General features: G+C 40.2%; 1 protein-coding gene across 4 annotated transcripts in view; it reads right to left on the bottom strand.

The window, feature by feature from the left end:
* LOC121874231 (neprilysin-1-like) overlaps window positions 1–13,882 on the bottom strand; it is a 49,236-nt gene extending 35,354 nt beyond the window's left edge. The window contains exons 1-5 of one of the 4 annotated variants that reach the window (XM_042378297.1): window positions 13,800–13,882; window positions 4,195–4,327; window positions 1,214–1,674; window positions 1,036–1,132; window positions 666–870 (exon numbers count right to left, since the gene is read on the bottom strand). In XM_042378297.1, the coding sequence (XP_042234231.1) occupies window positions 666–870; window positions 1,036–1,132; window positions 1,214–1,674; window positions 4,195–4,314 (883 nt within the window). In that variant the 5' untranslated portion in view covers window positions 4,315–4,327; window positions 13,800–13,882. Of the gene's footprint in view, window positions 1–665; window positions 1,675–4,194; window positions 4,328–13,799 lie in introns of all 4 variants that reach the window. The other 3 variants (XM_042378296.1, XM_042378295.1, XM_042378293.1) reach the window with 3 other exon arrangements.
* Between the last annotated feature and the right edge of the window lie 9,080 nt (window positions 13,883–22,962).

Below are 22,962 nucleotides of genomic sequence, written 5' to 3'. Positions count from 1 at the left end.
GAACTGTGTAGAATCCCATGTAGAGAACTCCTGTTAACCAGAGGCTGTTCCCACCATGCCCACTCTAGCTATTGGGAAAACATTCATTCATTCAGACACTGGCAGTGACCACGTTGAAGTAAGACATATGCCAGATATGTTGCCATGTGTAATAAAGAAAATACATTACAAATATGATACTAACTTTCTTTTTCCTTGAAAATGATGGGGACTTTTTGGACACCCAGTACAGTACAACAAAACTTATGCCAAAAAAGGGCTCTCTGTGAAAGGACATACGTATGCAGTTAATGAGACTCGTGCATGACCAGCACAGAAATGATGGTCTCTTGTTTCTATCACAAAGAGGCAAAGAGACAGTCTCAAGTTTATTATTCTTTGTCCCTTTCTAACGATATACTTTTTTGAAATATTTTTAACATCTCAAAATAATACCCTCCCCTAATGCCTCCCCTAATGCATATATACTGTATTTCTAATATCATGTAAATGACATGTGAAAGACTGGAGTGATTAAACTAAATAAAAAGTACAGTAATAGTATTCTAGTCTCTACCAGAGGGCAACAGCTCAGTTTCACACAGCATAATTAACTATGCATAAAAGATACTAAAACTAAATACAATACTCAGCATTAAATAAAACATGATCGCAGCCACACTCACTCTCTGGTGATGGACTTGAGGGTAGATAAACTATTGGTGTTTCAGTGGTTGATGTCGGTGTAGTTGACAGTTCAGTAGTTGGCATTTCAGTGGTTGATGTCAGTGTAGCTGGCAATTCAGTAGTTGGCATTTCAGTGGTTGATGTCAGTGTAGCTGGCAGTTCAGTAGTTGGCATTTCAGTGGTTGATGTCAGTGTAGTTGGCATTTCAGTGGTTGATGTCAGTGTAGCTGGCAGTTCAGTAGTTGGCATTTCAGTGGTTGATGTCAGTGTAGTTAGCAGTTCAGTAGTTGGCATTTCAGTGGTTGATGTCAGTGTAGCTGGCAGTTCAGTAGTTGGCATTTCAGTGGTTGATGTCAGTGTAGTTGGCATTTCAGTGGTTGATGTCAGTGTAGCTGGCAGTTCAGTCATTTCACTAGAATCTTCAGAGACAGTACTAGATGTAGAATCCCCAGAGACAGTACTAGATGTAAAATCCCCAGAGACAGTACTAGATGTAGAATCCTCAGAGACAGTACTAAATGTAGAATCCCCAGAGACAGTATTAGATGTAAAATCCCCAGAGACAGTACTAGATGTAGAATCCTCAGAGACAGTACTAAATGTAGAATCCCCAGAGACAGTACTAGATGTAGAATCCCCAGAGACAGTACTAGATGTAGAATCCTCAGAGACAGTACTAAATGTAGAATCCCCAGAGACAGTACTAGATGTAGAATCCCCAGAGACAGTACTAGATGTAGAATCCTCAGAGACAGTACTCGATGTAGAATCTTTAGACAGAGTACTAGATGTAGAATCCTCAGAGACAGTACTAGATGTAGAATCCTCAGAGACAGTACTAGGTGTAGTAGATGGGGTAATACTAGGTGTTGGTGTAGTTGTACTAGGTGTAGGTGTAGTTGTACTAGGTGTAGTTGTACTAGGTGTAGGTGTAGTTGTCCCAGGTGTAGTTGTTGAATCACTCGAAGTATTGCCAGGGTAGCCTCCTGCATGCTTGCCTGAGATTGGCTGGAGAATTAAAAACTAATGTAATACACATACATATACAAATTACATTCTAGAGAAAAATCTACAAAAGTAAGTGTCTATTTCTTACAGCTTTAAAATATACAAATATTACATCACTGGCTAAGAAACTGTCTCTAAAATCTTATATTTCTGTATGTATTTAAATGCTACTATTCTGTATATGCCCATTATAGTACATCCTTCTTTCCTCACACAGCCAAAATGTGGAATGCTCTGCCTTCTTGTGTGTTTCCATATTTATACAATGTCTCACTTCAAAAAGATGGTTTTTCGGCACCTTTTTCTCTCTTATTTTTAATTTCTTTTTTACTCTTATTTTTTCGCCTCCTAGGCCACGTTGTGGGTCAATGACTTGTGCCCGGGTGGTCTCTTCCCCGTAAAAAAAAATACAGTTTCATACCAACTGAACTGAATGACTGACTGATTTGTATTTGGTGTGTAACAGTTAGTCCTATAATGCTGTATTAACTTGAAAAAGGTTTTCCATTCATAGTAGTTTAACAAACTATGGATAAAATACTCACACATAAATATATTGTAACTATTGTATACTTAAAAATATTATAAAAATAGCTAATGTATGCTAAGGGAGGTCAATGTCCAACGTAAAATGAAAATTTGGTTCCTCATATCATTGTTTAATTCATGAAACTGAACTTGTTATAGATAAATAAATGGAGAATCACTGGAGTAGAATCAAAATTAATTTATATGATGGATTCAGACTAGAAAAAATCCATATACATTATTAGTTTTATCAGAATTAATCTTGTGGATATTCAGGCTCCTAGTACAATGTTGATTAATTAAAAGAAAAAGATAAAAGAGAATGGAAAGATGTATTGAGGACAAATAACCTTAGGATAGCTCAGATGACACCCCCAATACATTTCTGCACCCGCCCCTGGTATGTTTATTTGTCCCACCAGACAAAGCATTTAACTTCACTGTTAAGGCTCAAGTATAGACTTATCCAAGTAGGAACTCCATGCAGTGCATCTTCACTTCCTTTAAAGTTATCAACAACAATTTCCTGTTCTTGTCTTTTGTATAATATCCTATGCATGTTCTGATAGCCACTTCTTCTGTTTATTTCTTTTTCCAAGAGTTTTCTTTCCAGCCCCCCCCCCTTGATTACTGACTGTTGATTTTCTTCTCACATTTCAAGTGGTAGGAAACAATTTCTACATTAAAGAATAATATTCTCTTTCTCCTGTAGTTTTGTAGTGGATTCCTCCCCTACAAACGCTGTTTGTCGCTGGCTAGCCGACCCCGCGAATTCCCCAATGTATGCCTCGTGGTCTAGGTCAGCAACCAGCGCCGCCTTACATGACTGAGGTCAACTATTAAGCCACGCCTACCCCCGCTATATAAGACCTGACCTCGTGGTGACCTACCTCATTCTACTTACCGCCACCAGCAAGCAACATCATCAACACCTCCTCCTCCACTCCTGCCTGGTGGCCCTCGCTCCAGCCGGTGACCATGCCGACCCACAAGCTGCGTGTTCTCCTCTGAGCACCCTCACCAACCAGCTCTCTCTACTCAACGCTTGTAACCATGCTGCCTTCCCAGCACCAAGCTGCATTGTACATCCAATACAATATGTATACAGAGAGCACATTGTGAGTTTCCTTTCTCCATCCCATCCTGAGTGTGAACCAACATCTCGAAACCCCACAGTTTAACCTTTAAGGATTAGTGTTGCACTTTAGTACTCTACTGTATTTTATTCTGGCTAATACCCGATAATTTTAATCAGCTGAGAGAAACTCCTACCACTCAATGGGTTAAAACCTTTCTTAATTAATAGCTTTTTTGTGTCATTCTACAAAATTGTCATTTTTCTCCAGCTCTTAGCCATAGTGTAATAGAGTAACTACTGTACAACCAACTGACAATCACACCCAATATCTGCTCCTCTCCACATTGTAATATCATTCAGAGTGTTGCATCCATTCTTCGATATCATAATACACTATGGTCAATTTAATTTTGTTATTTCCCATCTGGAGAGGTCCATGTACATGTATATTTATGGCTTTCTTTATGTTACAACCGAGTGCCTCCTATTATACGAGACTAACAGGGCACGCTCTAGTTTCATTCCTTTCACTAACACTTTGATTTTAATTATTGTACTGAATGTGTTTAAGGCCTTTATTAGCTGAACCAACTTTGGCATTAAAATCCCTAAGAACAATTAGCATATCACGCAGTGGAACATGTCTATTACTTCTTGAAACTTCTCTTAATATCTTTTCCTTCATCAGATGCCTCATTTGATGGTGAGATTTAACTGACAGGACTTAAGTCTTCCTTTTAATATTCTCTCAATTATGGGTTCCCTTTCAGTTAGTGCTTCAGATCAACATGAAAATTTTGAGTTGGGAATTTCTGAAAATAACCAGGTTATGAAAACTTACGAATTACCTATATGAAAGTTTTACTGTATCTTTTGTATGGCAACAAGAGCCAAGGGAAGAGTGAAACACTAACCTCCTTACAAGTGTCGTCACGGCAAGGGCGGGGCACCACACACAGGATGATAATGATGACCACAAACACCACAGCCAAGACACCCAGAATTGTGCCCGTCCTCTTAATCGGTCTCGCCATTCTGCCTCAACACCTGGGGAAACAAATGTTGTGAGAACAAGTTGTTGCATGAATGGAATATGTGGGGAGAAAGTAGAAGAAAGGGAGAGAATTTCCTTACTTTCTAGAAATGTGAGGGCAAATGATATCTGCACCAAAGAAAATACTGTTCATTTTGTTGTCTAAGAACTTCCAATAATTATAACAGGAGTTAAGATTAGTTTGGTATTGATAATTAGATATGTCTGTATGTTCTATGTCAGAAAAATAACTTGAATAAAAGATGATAGGAATGAAAATGATTACACCAAAGGGACTGAAAATTGTATGGCAAAAGCTCAATAATCTGGCACAGTTGTGACCAAGCAGTTGGATTTTTTTTAGAGTACTACTTTTATTTTTATTTTCTTGGCCACTAATTGGCTCATAAGCCGCTTGGGCGATCAATCATGTATGTTACGCACTGTTGACAGTACTGGACATAACACTACCTCCAGAATGTATCTGTATCTGCACCAGTGATGGTCAAATCTGGTCTTGAATGAGCTCACATTTGGTGCCGCCACAATGCTCTCTGGCAGATTGTTCCACACGTTTACATCTCTCACTCCGAAAAGTTGGCCCTGACAATTTTCTGAACTTGTTTCTTTTTCAATCTTGAGCTGTGACCCCTAGTGGGATTGGACAAGATTTAAGATCACCTTTGTTAAGGCACTGCTTGAATCATTCATAAAGCACTTTATAAATCTAGCAATACCTTCATTAGTTACACTTTCTGTATAAAATATCAGGTGGTCCATATTTCAGGTACAGGTATTTTGCTTTCCATAACCTTATCCTCTTCTCCATTTCTCAGCTTATTACAGTCAGTCAGGCGATTTGTCAGTTGTCTATCACAGTCCAGTAATGGCAAGTAATGGGTGTACTGTATATGGACTCCTCAATGTACCAGTGTTTGCCAAGCTTTGACTTAAAAAGAGCTCGTGCTTGGTGCTGTCACAACATTCTCTGGCAGTCAACCAGCTATGTCAAGCAGGAGCGTCCACATATAAATCCACGCTGGCATTCCTTCACGAGGTTGTTCTGTTGAAGATAGTCCACCATGGCATTGAATATAATCTCTCTCGCAGTTGATATACTGTGCTAGACAGACTGTACTGTATTATGAACTTTAATTATTGTGCAGTGGTGATTGCCTTCGCTGAATATAGGACTCACACATGTAGCAATTAGTCCACCTAATGAGGATATCACTCTGAGTATGTTGTCTTCAAACAGTCATTGACACTTGGGTGAATAGTTGAAAAATATGCACATTTCAACCAGGGTACCTATCATATTCCGCACGTGCTATACTTGTAGCTGATTTAACTTAACTACAAGATTAAGTACATGTAAATTTCAATGAAAGTATGGTGCACATAAACACAATTCATCAATGATGGCAGCAACTCCTTTATTTTTACCAGACATATTTCCTGCACCATCATAACCCTGATCACACAGCAATTGTAGCACTGTCAACATGTAAAGCTCCTTGTAGGTACATATTTGGCTTGAGGATAGACAGTAAATTATACTATCTATCCTCAATGGTACCTGGATGTTTAAATTATGTGGACCATAAAATAATACTGTCAGGCCCTTGTATACAGAACTATGTTTCAGAGTCACAAGGGCACATTTGCCTGTGTCTAGGGAGGCACATGCCCCCCAGCCCCCTGGGTCTGGGCCTTCTCTAGAGGGCAGATTCACAACACTGGATCAGGTAAGGCTAAACCTCAACAAAATACAGGACAAGTCTATTGAGTCACTAACGAACAGTACAAAGACTTAAGAACACTCTCAACTCTGATGGTGAATCAGATATTGATGAAAAGCAACTCATATTAGAAATTAAAAATTTGCCATCACAGAACATGACAGCACTGGAAGAAATATCCTCTCTTTTAATCATGAAATAGCTAAACAAACAATATCCATACCTCTGTGTTACAGTGAGAAACACTCCCAGTGACAGTGGCTGCTGCACAGAGGAACTTCTTCAAGTTAAACCTCATCAATATATACCAGAGATCATCAACAACTAATGCTTACCTGAATTTGTTCACCATAATCAGCACCAACCATGAGCTCGGAGAGTAGCAGTCATGTGATGACTTAATTGGGGATTTTGATGCATAAGAAATGTTGGTGACAAAGCTTTGAAGGTACCAAACAAAATTATGATATCTATTAATCTGTTGATCATCTCCCAAATGGTTATTGATCTGTTGCTTATCAAACAGTTATGATGTTGCTTATCAAACAGTTATGATGTGAGAGAGAGATTCTAGTAGGAGGGAGAAGAGATCTCATAACTAAGATTACCTTGAAGGGGGTGGCTCATAGATACATTCCCTCAGTATCCTCAAAATGCTAAAGCTGACCCAAGGCCTGGTATTAGGTCCTGAGTCTCCAGTCGTCATAGTTTTGCTCTGTATATTAATTGTCTGAATTTTATTTATCAATATTTTCAACTTTCAGTGTTCAATTTAAGGACATTTGTCGTGGTTATAAATAACATATTCAAGGATGTACAGTAACAGATTTAATATCAACACATAGGCATATCTGGCTGGGGAGGGGGGGGTTAAGCCATCCCCTTGAGCCGACAATTTTTATTATTATTGAGAATGTATTCCCCAAGAGTTGGACAGATAGATACTGTAGACTGATAAACAGATAACAACCAATTCATCTCTCCTAGACACCCAAGGTCAGGTTCTGATCAGCCACCCAAGGTCAAGTTGGGGTCCTGACCAGTCACCCAAGGTCAGGTCATGACCAGCAATCCAAGGTCAGGTCAGGTACTGACCAGCAATCCAAGGTCAGATCAGGTACTGACCAGCCACCCAAGGTCAGGTCAGGTACTGACCAGTTACCCAAGGTCAGGTCAGGTACTCACCAGTCACCCAAGGTCAGGTCAGGTACTCACCAGTTACCCAAGGTCAGGTCAGGTCATGACCAGCAATCCAAGGTCAGGTCAGGTACTGACCAGCCACCCAAGGTCAGGTCAGGTACTGACCAGCCACCCAAGGTCAGGTCAGGTTAGGTACTGACCAGCCACCCAAGGTCAGGTCAGGTTAGGTACTGACCAGCCACCCAAGGTCAGGTACTGACCAGCCACCCAAGATCAGGTCAGGTACTGACCAGCCACCCAAGGTCAGGTCAGGTACTGACCAGCCACCCAAGGTAAGGTTAGGTACTAAAAGCTACCCAAGGTCAGGTCAGGTTAGGTACTGACCAGCCACCCAAGGTCAGGTCAGGTTAGGTACTGACCAGCCACCCAAGGTCAGGTACTGACCAGCCACCCAAGGTAAGGTCAGGTACTGACCAGCCACCCAAGGTCAGGTCAGGTACTGACCAGCCACCCAAGGTAAGGTTAGGTACTAAAAGCTACCCAAGGTCAGGTCAGGTAATTAAGCCAGCCACCCAAGGTCAGGTCAGGTACTGACCAGTCACCCAAGGTCAGGACAAATACTGACCAGCCACCCAAGGCCAGGTCTGGTACTGACCAGCAATCCATGGTCAGGTACTGACCAGCAATCCAAGGTCAGTTACTGACCAGCCACCCAAGGTCAGGTCAGGTTAGGTACCGACCAGCCACCCAAGGTCAGGTCAGGTACTGACCAGCCACCCAAGGTCAGGTCAGGATAGGTACTGACCAGTCACCCAAGGTCAGGTCAGGATAGGTACTGACCAGCCACCCAAGGTCAGGTCAGGATAGGTACTGACCAGCCACCCAAGGTCAGGTCAGGTGCTGACCAGCCACTAAAGATCAGGTCAGGTACTGACTAGCAATCCAAGGTCAGGTCAGGTAACTGACCAGTCACCCAAGGTCAGGTCAGGTACTGACCAGCCACCCAAGGTCAGTTCAGGTACTGACCAGCCCTAACCAGCCACCCTAGGTCAGGTTAGGTACTGACCAGCAATCCAGGGTCAGGTCCTGACCAGCCACCCAAGGTCAGGAACTGACCAACATTCCAAGGTAAGGTCAGGTACTGACCAGCCACCCAAGTTCAGATTAGGTACTGACCAGCAACCCAGAATGACCATGACTGGTGGCACAGGTACTGGAATAACAATAGGAATGTTAACGATAAGACAGATACTCACCGTTGCACTACCTTGCGCCCGCGAGGATTTCTTTCCACATATCAGACCACTTTTAATGATAGGATGAGTGTTTCCCCATAGAAGCTGTTAAGCGGAGAAAGCTTTCCCAATATTGCAGAGTTAAACCCTTCAGGTTAAATTGGGCTGTTAGATTTGTGTTGGTTCGTTAGATTGACTGTTTAAATTAGGTTTGATTAGATTATTGGGTCAAGTAAGGTCACATTATTAGGTTAACTTGGAATGTTAGGTTAGATCTTTACAAGAGAGTAACAGAGCCCCAGGATGTCACGAGTTATCTCTCTTATCCCTATCCATCCGTCACCCAGCTGTTAATCATCTTCATGCATAAACTATCTATCTATATATATATATATATATATATATATATATATATATATATATATATATATATATATATATATATATATATATATATATATATATATATATATATATAGAAAATCGTAATAAACGATTGGTAATATTAACTTGAATCTGTTACTTCGAACCTTTAGATTCATTCTTATTGGTTTCATGTTCTGGTTTGTACTGAGACAGTTTCAAACATCTGAAGCAGGCAGTGCAGCAATTGCTGGCTGGGAGAGTTATCGAACTTTTGGGTGAGACCGTACTTCGTGATGATGGTTACTGCAACCCAAGTACAGTACAAGCTACTTTACTTATTTTATCCTCTTCGCCACTGATCGGCCTGTTACTCAATGGGCAATCGGTCACGTCTGTGTTACGAACTGTAGGCAAGTACTGGCTCTAGAATGTATCTGAACCTGCATCGGTGTTGGTTAAATCTGCTGAACTCACTTGGTGGCGACACAACTCCCTGGTTGGTTATTCCAAAAGCTTACAGCTCTTAATACAAAGAAGTTCGCTCTGACAGTTCTCTGTGTGTGGTTTCTTTAACCTGAAGTGACCTTTAGTGGGGCAGGCATCCGCTAGTTCCAGATATGAACACTCGACTGAGATATGTTCTCTGTGGTGCTTATAAACTTCTGTTAAGTCACCAATAACCCATCTATAGTATAGATAGGCAACTGCAGGCGTTCTAATTTCTCAGGCTAAAGTATACCTGATGTACCGTAGTGCAGGCAACAGTCTGGAGTGGTGGCTCCCTTATCATTATGAACGCTCTACAACTACTAACAGTCTCCCAACATATCTTGGGGACCAAGCAGGATGACAGCACTCATGGCGGGGATCTCACTGTTGAAGAACGTTATGAGGGGCGGACCATCTACAGTATATACTGTAAGTGTGTGAACGATCATTTATTTACTTGACCTAACTTTTGTCACAATACATGTGGTCCGAGAATTTCAGGTCCTTTTCACATTTAACCTCAGTTTACAAATAATTTACAAGCTACTGCTATACAAACAATTTACAAGTTACTACTGGTGTACCCGTTAATAGATTAGTGGAAAGAGGTGAAAAATATGGTTTAAGAGTTAATGCTGCAAAGACTAAAGTAATGGTTGTTTCCAAGTTGGAAATAAATCCTAAACTCAAAAATATGGTAAGCAACAGCGAACTTAAACAAGTGGAAAATTTAGTGTAGTTGGGAAGTTAACATCATCTGTGATGGTGGATGTATGGAGATATAACATGAATAGGGCAAGGAAAATAGCATTCAGTAATCTAAAATACCTGATACAAAGGGACAATAACTTCAACTTGAGAAAAAGGCTTTTTATACTAAGGACTGATGTATGGATAGGAAGCGTAAACACTCAGCAGACACCAGAAAGAGATTACTCAGATTAAGGGCCTTTGAAATGTGGTGTTATAGGCGAATGCTAAGAATAAGCTTCACTGACAGGAAAACAAATGAAGTTCTAAGATTAACAAAAAAAAATAAGAGAAATACTTGAAATTTACAGAAAATAGAAAATTGAGATAAGTTGCTCATATAATTAGGAAGGTGACCGGATAAAACCCCAACGGACAAAACCCCAGTCTCATGTATAAAATATAAAATAAAACACTTTTATGTTTAAGTTAGGTTAGGTTTGTGTTGACAAATGACAACCCCGTTGGGGTTTTGTCATGGAACCAATTAGGAATGAGGGGGATAATAGAAATATTAATGGGCATAGTTGAGGGTAGGAGGGCCAGGGGAAGGCAGAGACTGGATGGATGAATGAAATTAAAAACTGGGTCCCCGGAGATACAAAACCTTGTAGGAATGGTAAAAACAGCCCCAGAACATTTAGAGTGGAGGACTGTGGTCGCCAACCCTCAGATATGAGTACGATACTCTGACTGGTGTACAAACAATCTACAAGCTACTGGTGTCAAGAGCGTCATTTCAGATTTTGCTTAGAGGGGACAACATCATTACATGCAAAGAGTAGGGGTCAAAATCCTGCTCCACCGTGGTGCCGCCGGGAGGTGCAGTAACAGGCGGAACACGTCCCAACACGTTTTATATTTTCAATTTGCATCTGCCCGGTGTGAACTGTGTGGCTGCTAGAAATATAACTTACTGCCTTCCTTGATGCTATTCAGTTTATAAATGATAGGCAATGGGAATGATGAAATAGATGAATACTCGTCATTTTGTTTAATTATGCATAGTAAAAATACCATTGAGTTCTCACCAAATTCAAATTCGTCAAAATGAAAAAGGAATATAATGTACGACCTTTTCACCGCTTACCCAGCTTCCACCACTGGTTACCAGCGGCCAGGGTCGTATGTACAGAAGCAGTAGATATCGCACAAGAGTAGTCGAATTACCACTGGCTGTCCCGTTAGTCTCCGGTAATTCCCCGACTATCGGTTTCAGTGAACAGACAAACAACAGGTAGGTAGATTTCCACCAGGTCACAGAAACACTTTTGTGTACTGTAGTCTTCCTTAATAAACAGCAATTCTTCACAACACTGTAACAGGGTAATGGCTTCACAGCTTGACTCCACACTTCGAATATATACTGTAGTTATCACGCTGCCAGTTTACAATTCCTTAGTCATCTCACTTTATATTAATCACAACAGTTCCACAATACTATCACAACAATTGTCTTCAGTTGTTCTGCTGGGCTTAGTCTTTACACCAGGAAGTGAGGCAAGCGACTAACTGCCACTTGGCTTTGGAGTCATGAGTTATGAGGTGAAAGGAGATTATTAAGGATTGAAAAAAGTGATGAAACTGAAATACAGTAGGAGTAGAAAGAATCTGGGCTCAACCAGGCCGCTTCATCTTTTCTGTTTATTTGTTTTTTTTATCTTTATTTTGCTCCATTGGGTCGTCAGACCTTTGTATTAGTATTGGTTTCTTTATATAGTGCTGATTATTATACTTTTTTTTTTTACCAACTGCCCCTAGGCAGCCCGCCCAGTTTTTATACGCCTCGTCAGACGCTTCTCGAACATCGATCCTAGAATCACCCAGAGACGCCTGGAAGATTCTAGAACGTTCTACTCTGATCAAGGCTTACAATAAGTAAATCGGACCAAAAAAATTATGCAATACATTCTAGAATATTCTTAAATAATTAATACATCAATATCATCTATAGACGAAAATTTCATTAAATTTACCCAAAATAACTGCCACATGGGACAGAAAACAATCAAAACACCTAGTTTACGAGATTATAATACGAAATTATGACTCGGCATAACACTAATTACAATTTTCCTTGGAGAGGGGCAAGCCAGGTCTTAGGGGGTAAGCCAGGTCTTAGGGGAGGAGGGATGACGCTCCTGATTGGTGTACAAACAATCTATAAGTTACTACTGATGTACAAACAATCTACAAGTTACTACTGGTGAACAAACAATCTACAAGTTACTACTGGTGTACAAACAATCTACAAGTTACTACTGGTGTACAAACAATCTACAAGTTACTACTGATGTACAAACAATCTACAGGTTACTACTGGTGTACAAACAATCTACAAGTTACTACTGATGTTACTACTGATGTACAATCTACAGGTTACTACTGATGTACAAACAATCTACAAGTTACTACTGGTGTACAAACAATCTACAAGTTACTACTGGTGTACAAACAATCTACAGGTTACTACTGGTGTACAAACAATCTACAAGTTACTACTGGTGTACAAACAATCTACAAGTTACTACTGGTGTACAAACAATCTACAGGTTACTACTGGTGTACAAACAATACAAGTTACTACTGGTGTACAAACAATCTACAAGTTACTACTGGTGTACAAACAATCTACAAGTTACTACTGGTGTACAAACAATCTACAAGTTACTACTGGTGTACAAACAATCTACAGGTTACTACTGGTGTACAAACAGTCTACAAGTTACTACTGGTGTACAAACAATCTACAAGTTACTACTGGTGTACAAACAATCTACAAGTTACTACTGGTGTACAAACAATCTACAAGTTACTACTGGTGTACAAACAATCTACAAGTTACTACTGGTGTACAAACAATCTACAAGTTACTACTGATGTACAAACAATCTACAGGTTACTACTGGTGTACAAACAATCTACAAGTTACTACTGGTGTACAAACAATCTACAAGTTACTACTGGTGTACAAACAATCTACAAGTTACTACTGGTGTACAAACAATCTACAAGTTACTACTGGTGTACAAACAATCTACAAGTTAGTACAAACATGTTACTACTGGTGTACAAACAATCTAAACAATCTACAAGTTACTACTGGTGTACAAACAATCTACAAGTTACTACTGATGTACAAACAATCTACAAGTTACTACTGGTGTACAAACAATCTACAAGTTACTACTGGTGTACAAACAATCTACAAGTTACTACTGGTGTACAAACAATCTACAAGTTACTACTGATGTACAAACAATCTACAAGTTACTACTGGTGTACAAACAATCTACAAGTTACTACTGGTGTACAAACAATCTACAAGTTACTACTGGTGTACAAACAATTTACTACTGGTGTACAAACAATCTACAAGTTACTACTGATGTACAAACAATCTACAGGTTACTACTGGTGTACAAACAATCTACAAGTTACTACTGGTGTACAAACAATCTACAAGTTACTACTGGTGTACAAACAATCTACAAGTTACTACTGGTGTACAAACAATCTACAAGTTACTACTGGTGTACAAACAATCTACAAGTTACTACTGGTGTACAAACCAATCCTCGCTATTCTTAAGGACAGGCAACGGCTCTGGGTCTTCCACCTTTCTGAAGTGTGTACAAAACAGTTCATTCGGCAGCATTAAAGTCTTGAAAGATATAAAAAAAAAACACACACACACACACACACAAAAACACGAAATAAATAAGAATAAATACAATAGAACACCCAAGAGGGAAAAAACTGACCTGACAAGACAGACAGCTCTACTCCGCTCCAAGTTTCTGGGCCAATTAAACATGGCGCATTTCCCCCGCTCTGGAGTCTTCACTAACCTCCCCCATCCAAACACAACCCCCTCCGACAAGTTCCCCAAGTCCCCCCCACATCCCCACCTTGTGACGAGGGAAAAGACGCGACGGATGCCAGGACGAGATAACTCGGTTGGTCAACTGTCCAGTGACGCCTTCATCACATCCACTACCACACTTGCACCACCACACATCCACTACCACGCATCCACCACCACACAACAAACCACCACACATCCTCCACTACACAACAAACCACCACACATCCTCCACTACACAACAAACCACCACACATCCTCCACTACACAACAAACCACCACACATCCTCCACTACACAACAAACCACCACCACACATCCTCCACTACACAACAAACCACCACACATCCTCCACTACACAACAAACCACCACACATCCTCCACTACACAACAAACCACCACACATCCTCCACTACACAACAAACCACCACACATCCTCCACTACACAACAAACCACCACACATCCTCCACTACACAACAAACCACCACACATCCCCCACTACACAACAAACCACCACACATCCTCCACTACACAACAAACCACCACCACACATCCTCCACTACACACACAAATAATTAAAGCAGAGAGAGAGAGATGGAGAGAGAGCAACCCAGAATTTATCACTGGACATTTTATCTAAAGCGACATATTTCAACAGTTTCCTAACCGACTAACGACACAAACTTCTTGTCCTAACCGATAAACACTAAACGACTTGTTTAATCTGAACTAGATAAAGTAGTGAGACAAGTTTCACAAAAAGTCGTAGTGAACAATCCTCATTAATTGTATAATGAACACCAAAATTTGAATCTTCTGTCTCAACTAGTTAGGTACAGTACGTTCGCCAGCTCCAGTTAGAATATAAGGTTGAGTTATATTAAAGTTATCTAGTTTAGGTAGATTTTCAATATACAGTAATTTGGAGTTAATTTTGTATTTCATAATTAAGTCAGTTATTTGTATTCTGACATCTTTTATCGTACATCCTTCGTGACTCTGAGCTGTAATTAAACCTCTATCTCTTAAAACGTAGGTTACCCAGATTAAGCTCACTCTATCTTTTCTACGTTCAACAATTATCTCACTATCTCCTTTCAATTATCAATGTTTTCCTATCATAACCCTGATGTATCCTCATTAAACAGGATATTTTTGTTTAACATGATAACTCAATCTCATGATTCTCATCTCCCTCCCTTTATATATATTCAATACATGCACATAATTATCTCCCTTCCTTAGTTTTGTATCTCTTCTCTCGTTTCCTCCTCATATTTGTCACTCTTTCCAGCTACACTTCTTTCCCTTGTACCTACCCCATTCTTTCTCTCTCCCCCTCCCATCATTGTTTGAAAATCCCACCCTACCTACCTACCTTCTTTCTTGTTAAACTCGCTACACATCACACATTGTTGACCCTATAGACGGCGCTGTGTCATGTCTCGGGGTTCATGGAGAGACACAGGACCTGACTAGGACACTTTATACCGTGACTATACGTGTAAGACTTGCAGATGTAGGCGTCATGGTGGATCCCAGATGTGAACTATTTGTTTTGTTTTTCTCAGGATTATGTAAATAAAGTATGGTAGGTTAGTCGTATACTGTACTGTGGTGGTGATGGTGGTTGTATATATCTCCCTGAACTGTGGTGGTGGTGGTTGTATATACCCCCCTGAACTGTGGTGGTGGTGGTGGTTGTATATATCCCCCTGAACTGTGGTGGTGGTGGTTGTATATATCCCCCTGAACTGTGGTGGTGGTGGTTGTATATATCCCCCTGAACTGTGGTGGGTGGTTGTATATATCCCCTGAACTGTGGTGGTGGTTGTATATATCCCCTGAACTGTAGTGGTGGTGGTTGTATATATCTCCCTGAACTGTGATGGTGGTTGTATATATCCCCCCTGAACTGTGGTGGTGGTTGTATATATAGTGGTGGTGGTTGTATATATCCCCCTGAACTGTGGTGGTGGTTGTATATATCCCCTGAACTGGTGAAGTGGTGGTGGTTGTATATATCCCTGAACATATCCCCCTAAACTGTGGTGGTGGTTGTATATATCCTGAACTGTGGTGGTGGTTGTATATATCCCCTGAACTGTGGTGGTGGTGGCTGTATATATATCCCCTGAACTTGTGGTGGTGGTTGTATATATCCCCCTAAACTGTGGTGGTGGTTGTATATATCCCCTAAACTGTGGTGGTGGTTGTATATATCTCCCTAAACTGTGGTGGTGGTTGTATATATCCCCAAACTGTGGTGGTGGTTGTATATCTCTCCCTGAACTGTGGTGGTGGTTGCATATATCTCCCTGAACTGTGGTGGTGGTTGTATATATATCTCCCTGAACTGTGGTGGTGGTTGTATATATCTCTCCCTAAACTGTGGTGGTGGTTGTATATCTCCCTGAACTGTGGTGGTGGTTGTATATATCTCCCCTGTGGTGGTGGTTGTATATATCCCTAACTGTGGTGGTGGTTGTATATATCTCCCTGAACTGTGGTGGTGGTTGTATATATCCCCTGAACTGTGGTGTGGTTGTATAAATCTCCCTGAACTGAACTGTGGTGGTGGTTGTATAAATCTCCCTGAACTGTGGTGGTGTGCTATATCTCCCTGAACTGTGGTGGTGGTTGTATATCTCCTAGTGGTGCTGTATGGTAGTAGTTGTATTTATCCCCTGAACTGTGGTGTGTGGTGAACTGTGGTGGTGGTTGTATATATCTCCCAGAAATGTAATGGTAGTAGTTGTATATATCCCCCGAACTGTGGTGGTGGTTGTATATATCTCCCTGAACTGTGGTGGTGGTTGTATATATCTCCCAAACTGTGGTGGTGGTTGTATATATCTCTGAACTGTGGTGGTGGTTGTATATATCTTGAACTGTGTGGTGGTGGTGGTTGTATATATCTCCCAGAAATGTAATGGTAGTAGTTGTATATATCCCCTGAACTGTGGTGGTGGTATATATTCCCCTGAACTGTGGTGGTGGTTGTTTATATCCCCCTGAACTGTGGTGGTGATTGTATATATCCCCCTGAACTGTGGTGGCGATTGTATATATACCCCTGAACTGTGGTGGTGATTGTTTATATTCCCCTGAACTGTGGTTGTGATTGTATATATTCCCCTGAACTGTGGTAGCGGTTGTATATATTCCCCTGAACTGTTATGGTTGTATGTATCCCCCTGAACTGTGGTTGTATATATTCCCCTGAACTGTGGTGGTGGTTGTTTATATCCCCCTGAACTGTGGTGGTGATTGTATATATCCCCCTGAACTGTGGTGGCGATTGTATATATACCCCTGAACTGTGGTGGTGATTGTTTATATTCCCCTGAACTGTGGTTGTGATTGTATATATTCCCCTGAACTGTGGTAGCGGTTGTATATATTCCCCTGAACTGTTATGGTTGTATGTATCCCCCTGAACTGTGGTTGTATATATTCCCCTGAACTGTGGTGGTGGTTGTTTATATTCCCCTGAACTGTGGTGGTAGTTACATAAGAACACAAGAATGGAGGAAACTGCAGTGGGCCTATTAGCCCATACTGGGCAGTCCCATTTACACCCAACCCCTATTGCTCATATATCCATCCAACATTTGTTTGAAGCTATCCAGGGTATTCGAATTAATGATGATATTTGGTAACTTGTTCCGCTCATCCACTACTCTATTTCCAAACCAATGTTTACCTATTTTGCGCTAAATCTAAATCTGTCTAATTTAAAACCAATATTACGAGTTCACTCCTGGTTGGATAGTTAGAATACCTTTGTAATGTCCCCTTTGTTTAGCCCTGACTTCCATTTATACACCTCTACCATGTCGCCCCTCACTCTACGTCTCTCAAGGGAGTGCAAATTAAGATGCTTTAACCTGCCTCTGTACTCAAGGTTCCTAATACCCAGGATTTGTCTTGTTATTCTCCTCTGAATTGTTTCCAAGGATTCTATATCCATTTTGTAATACGGTGGCCAGAATTGAACTGCGTAATCCAAGTGAGGTCTCACAAGCGCAAGATATAGCTTTAAGATGACTTCGCTAGTCTTGTAACTAACACTCCTTTGTTTGAACCCAAGTACTTTATTAGCCTTGTTTCGAGCAAATACACATTGTTTACTTGGCTTAAGATTCCTACTCATCATTACTCCTAAATGTCTCTCGCAGTCGGATTTCTCAATAACATCGTTGTTCGTAGGGTATCTGGTTTCCCTGTTTACATCTCCTATACCAAGTACTTTACATTTGTCCACATTGAATTTCATCTGCCATTTTTCAGACCATTCTAAAAAATTTTTTTTAGATCTTCCTGTAGTTTTGCGAAGTCCTCGTCAGGTTTAATTACACGTCCTATTTTAGTGTCATCAGCAAATTTACTTATGTTGCTGTCTACGCTGATATCTATGTCGTTTATGTATATAATAAATAATAATGGTCCAAGTACTGAGCCTTGGGGAACTCCACTAGTGACTGTCCTGTAACCACACCCTAATCCATTTTAGAATATCACCTTTAATACCATGAGCCTCCACTTTTCTTATTAGTCTTTCGTGCGGGACTGTCAAAGGCTTTGCTAAAGTCGAGATATACCACATCATAATTGTGGCCCTCGTTCACTGATTCGAAAACTGATGAAAAGAATGTCAATAGATTAGTTAGACATGAACGCCCGCTTGTGAAGCCATGTTGGGAATCAATGATCAACTTGTGCTTCTCCAGGTGATTTCGAATAGAGTTTGAATAGATTGCTTCCAGTAATTTGCCTACAATTGATGTTAGACTGATTGGACGGTAGTAAGAGGAAAGTGATCTACAGGTATCTCCCTTCTTGAAAATCAGTATTACATTTGCTATCCTCCAGGATTCTGATACTACACCTATTTTTAATGACATGTTAAACAACTTTGCTAAGGGCATACTTAGCTCTTCCTTACATTCCTTTAATACTCTGGCAAATATCTCATCAGGACCTGGTGACTTATTAGGCTTTAGTTTGTCTATTTGCTTACTAACATCATTACTAGTCACTACTATCTAGCTTAATTTATTTTCTTCACTATCTCTGTATAGAGTCGGTGCCTCGGGTATCGTGTTTATATTTTCGGTGGTGAAAACTGTTGAAAAATATTTATTCAGATTATTGCTCATTTCTCCGTCGTTATCAGTTAGCTCACCGGTATCTGACTGTATTGGTCCAATCTTTTCTCGTGTTTTAGTTTGATACATTTGATAGAATCCCTTGGGGTTTGACTTCGCCTCCCTTGCTATCTTCAGTTCATTATTCCTCTTTGCTTTTCTTATCTCGGTCTTAACCCTACCAGCCAATACCTTATAGTAATCTCGGAGGTAAACTTCACGATTTATTCTCCTACCTATAGCCTTCCTTTGTCCAATAATGTTCTTTAACTAATTATTTATCCATTAAGGGTCATTGTTGTTTGATCTGAGTTTTTTGTATGGTATGTTCTGCCTTTGTGCATTAAGTAACTCATTATTTAAATTGTCGTGAAACTCGGCAACCTCAGATCTCGTTATCAGATCAACCTCGACCGTCAGGTCTTCAGGTAGGGTAAATTGTATGAGGTCACCTCATATGAGGTCATGTAGTTCACCCGCAAGCGTGATACCCCTTCTCTCAGCTGCCTTTTCAAACTATCAAAGTTTGCCCTTTTCTGAAATCTGGGACTTAGTGGAATTTTCCTTGCAGCTGCCCTGAAATTCTAACTGGAATCTAATTTATTTGTGATCACTGTTAGCAAGTTCGTTCCCTACCTCGACATTACTAATGCGGTTTTCTCTGTTTGACAGAACTAAATTGAGTATATTATTACCCTGGGTGGGTTCGGTTATATGTTGGCTTAGGAAACACTCCTGGATCGTTTCAAGAAAATCCTCTGACTATGTTACCCGTAAGGTCAATCCAATCTAGTTGGCTAAAGTTAAAGTCGCCTACTATACAGACTTTGCTGTGTATGGAAGCCCTGCGCATTTCATCCCAAATAAGTAGCTCATTAACTCTATCAAGATTAGGTCTATATATTACTCCTGTGATTAATTTTTCCCTACCATCGATTAATTCTATCCAAATTGTTTCTGTATTCTGCTCAGTTTTTATTTCCTTATTTATTTCACAATTCAGATTATCCCTGACATAGATTGCTACTCCGCCTCCTTTCCTAATCTGCCTATCAGTATGGAATAATTTGTAACCTGCAATTTGGTATTCGTCAGGTAACTCAGGTGAGTCTAGGTTTATCCATGTTTAGGTGAATGCTATTATATTGATTTTTTCGGTACATACCAAGGCCCTAATATCATCCATTTTGGCTCTCATACTTCAACTGTTTGCGTATTAGACATTTAAGTTAGTTGTGTTCTGGGTCCTCTCTTTGTCGCGTTTAGGTTTTAACTCCCTGCCTAATTTAGTTTTGTCATAATTCCTAGCACTATTTCCCTGTAACCTTTCACTTTTTGTACCCGCTCCCACTGCAGTCTCCTCCACCCCCGTTCTCATATGTTCCACTAGCAGTTTAAAGACTTCAACATCTTTTGAACTGCCCTCTCGAGAGACCCAGCCAGGGTTGCCACCCCACATATGATAGGGATCCCTCCCTTAGACATATGTTCTATAGCTGTCTTGAACTCATCAAGAAGCTCCTCACTCCTACACCGGCCAATATCATTGCCTCCTGCACTGAGGCAGATAATGGGTTTGTTCCTGTTACCAGACAAGATATTGTCCATCCTGTCAAATATATCCCACACCCCAGTTCCTGGCAAACACAGCCTCATTCTATTTTTATTTTTACCACAAAAAGCTTTGTCCAGGTACCGTACATGGGAGTCGCCAACAATTAAGGTTTTCGTACCTTCCTTGTCAGCCTTGTCCCTGAATGCCGTATACTAACGTCCAATTCGTCCACCAAAGGACTGAAAGGGTTGGTACACTTAGCTGTTGTTGTCGTATCCTTGGTGTGTTTTTTCACCACCAGTTTGGTCGTCCCTCTCCTCACAACCTTCCATTCGCCTGAGTTTTCGTCAGACACGGGCTTTCCTTGTCTAGTTTCTTCATTCACCCTCGCTATCTCTTCCTTTAATTTCAAGATTTCTTCCTTGGCCCTCTCCAACTCAGCCTTCAGAAGGGCACAGCCCTGTTCACAAGTAGCACTAGCCATTTATTGACAATTTATCCCCAGGAGCTAAGCTGCTGTGGCCTTTCCTCTAGTGAGGTCAAAACACAGTTGTATATATCTCCCTGAACTAAGGTGGTTGTATATATCCCCCTGAACTGTGGTTGTATATATTCCCCTGAACTGTAGTGGTGGTAGTTATACAAATAGCCTCCATGCTACTGGCCACTCCTGAGAATAGAACAACTAGCTTCCCTTTGCAGCTTCAACGAGATAATATGAATCAAAAGTGACTACACCAAACACATGTAATGTTTAACTCTACACCAAACTAAGAATTCATCTATGATACAATAAAGTCATTTAACTGGCAACAAAAAATCTCTCCTATGAAAGATGTGACCATTCAAAATAGGAAAATTTAAGAATATATATATTAATTTTATGTAATTGTCTAAAGATTACATGAGAGTAAAGGAAGAGTAACTTGGAGAATCAGGCAACTGGCTTAGTGACTGGGTGTGTGTCAAGAGTCTACTTGTCTTCTCATGGTTTTAGGGAATAAGTTATATGGTAATTGTAGGAGCATTCGAGAATAATGAATGAAGTTAGTGTATAGGTATCTGAAAAAATTATTACTATTATCAAACTATCACAAGTACTATGGCTTATTATTACAGTATACCTGTACAAGCTTTCCTTGGACTCATGTTGATGAAAATATCGATTTGGCATAATTATCCATTTTACAGAAGCCTCTCGGTCCCCAACTTTACGATTGACAGATACTTTACTGCAGTGTTTGTCAAAGCAATTGTGATGTGCTGAATCAAAGAAACAAGGATTATAATGAAACTGTACTGTATGTAAAAGTATACTGTACAATATAAGGCATCTGTCTGAATATTTCAACTTGGCTTAATTTTCAGGCTATACTGCACGTTTTCTGCCCTAATATTCTTAACGGGGATTCCACAATGCTGGAGGCCTATTCTTGTTGCCTGACATTATCTGATAAAGGAATGCTGGGGCTATAGACTGATATAAAAAAAAGGGAAAACGAGCAGTATGGTGACATACCCTTGCAATTCAAAATGTCTCGTATCATGTACAGTGCAGCACTTCACATTACATAACTTTCCCTTAACTAAGCATCCCCAAAACAAAAGCCTCCAATAACAAGATATAAAAGCTGTCCATTTTTTTTTTCAGAGTTCTTTTGTTTCTTGTTCACCTCATTGATAAGGTGAGTTTTCTTGTGGTCTGATAATTGTCGGTAACCAGGAAGTGTTTCAATGCCTAGTGCCTAGTCAAAGACCCAAAATATGCTATAAATAGCTCTCTCCTCTCACTGTGTCCTGCCAGTATCTTTCTTATGTGAGCAATACAAAGTTAGATGTAGTAGTGATTTTACCTTAATTTTTTTAGGACAAAATATCTAATGATTCGTGCCTAAAATATCAGCCAGCATTAAGGCAAGAACAGTGATGAAAAAAGTGGTTGAATATGAAAAAGCTTAAAACAGCAGATAAATTAGAGGTGTACCAGTGCATGGTGTTGACATACAGGATGCTGCTCAAAGACTTGTGACTAATGAATAACCAATACCTGTATACAGCCTTTAATGGCAAGTACATCACTTTATTGCACAGTACTGTACTGTACTATATTTATCTTCCATTCCACTTACATTACATAAAATAAGTACAGTATTAATGAATAGTTTAGTAAATTTAATTCTTTCCTTCTTTTTCAATACCTTTCAGCACAATTTTTTTTACTTAATTTTCCAAGATTTTTGCATTATTTCTCAACAGTTGCACACTGATAATCCAAAACATTTCAAGAGTAACTTAAAGATATATGGTCCAGGGAGACTTTTGTCTGGTTAAAGGCATATTCACCACTGCAGTACAAT

The sequence above is a fragment of the Homarus americanus genome, unplaced genomic scaffold (assembly GCF_018991925.1).
Source record: "Homarus americanus isolate GMGI-L3 unplaced genomic scaffold, GMGI_Hamer_2.0 scaffold49667, whole genome shotgun sequence".
Taxonomy (NCBI): Eukaryota; Metazoa; Arthropoda; class Malacostraca; order Decapoda; family Nephropidae; genus Homarus; species Homarus americanus.
The sequence above is the reverse complement of the archived record's forward strand: the minus strand, read 5'-3'. Positions and strand labels throughout refer to the sequence as shown.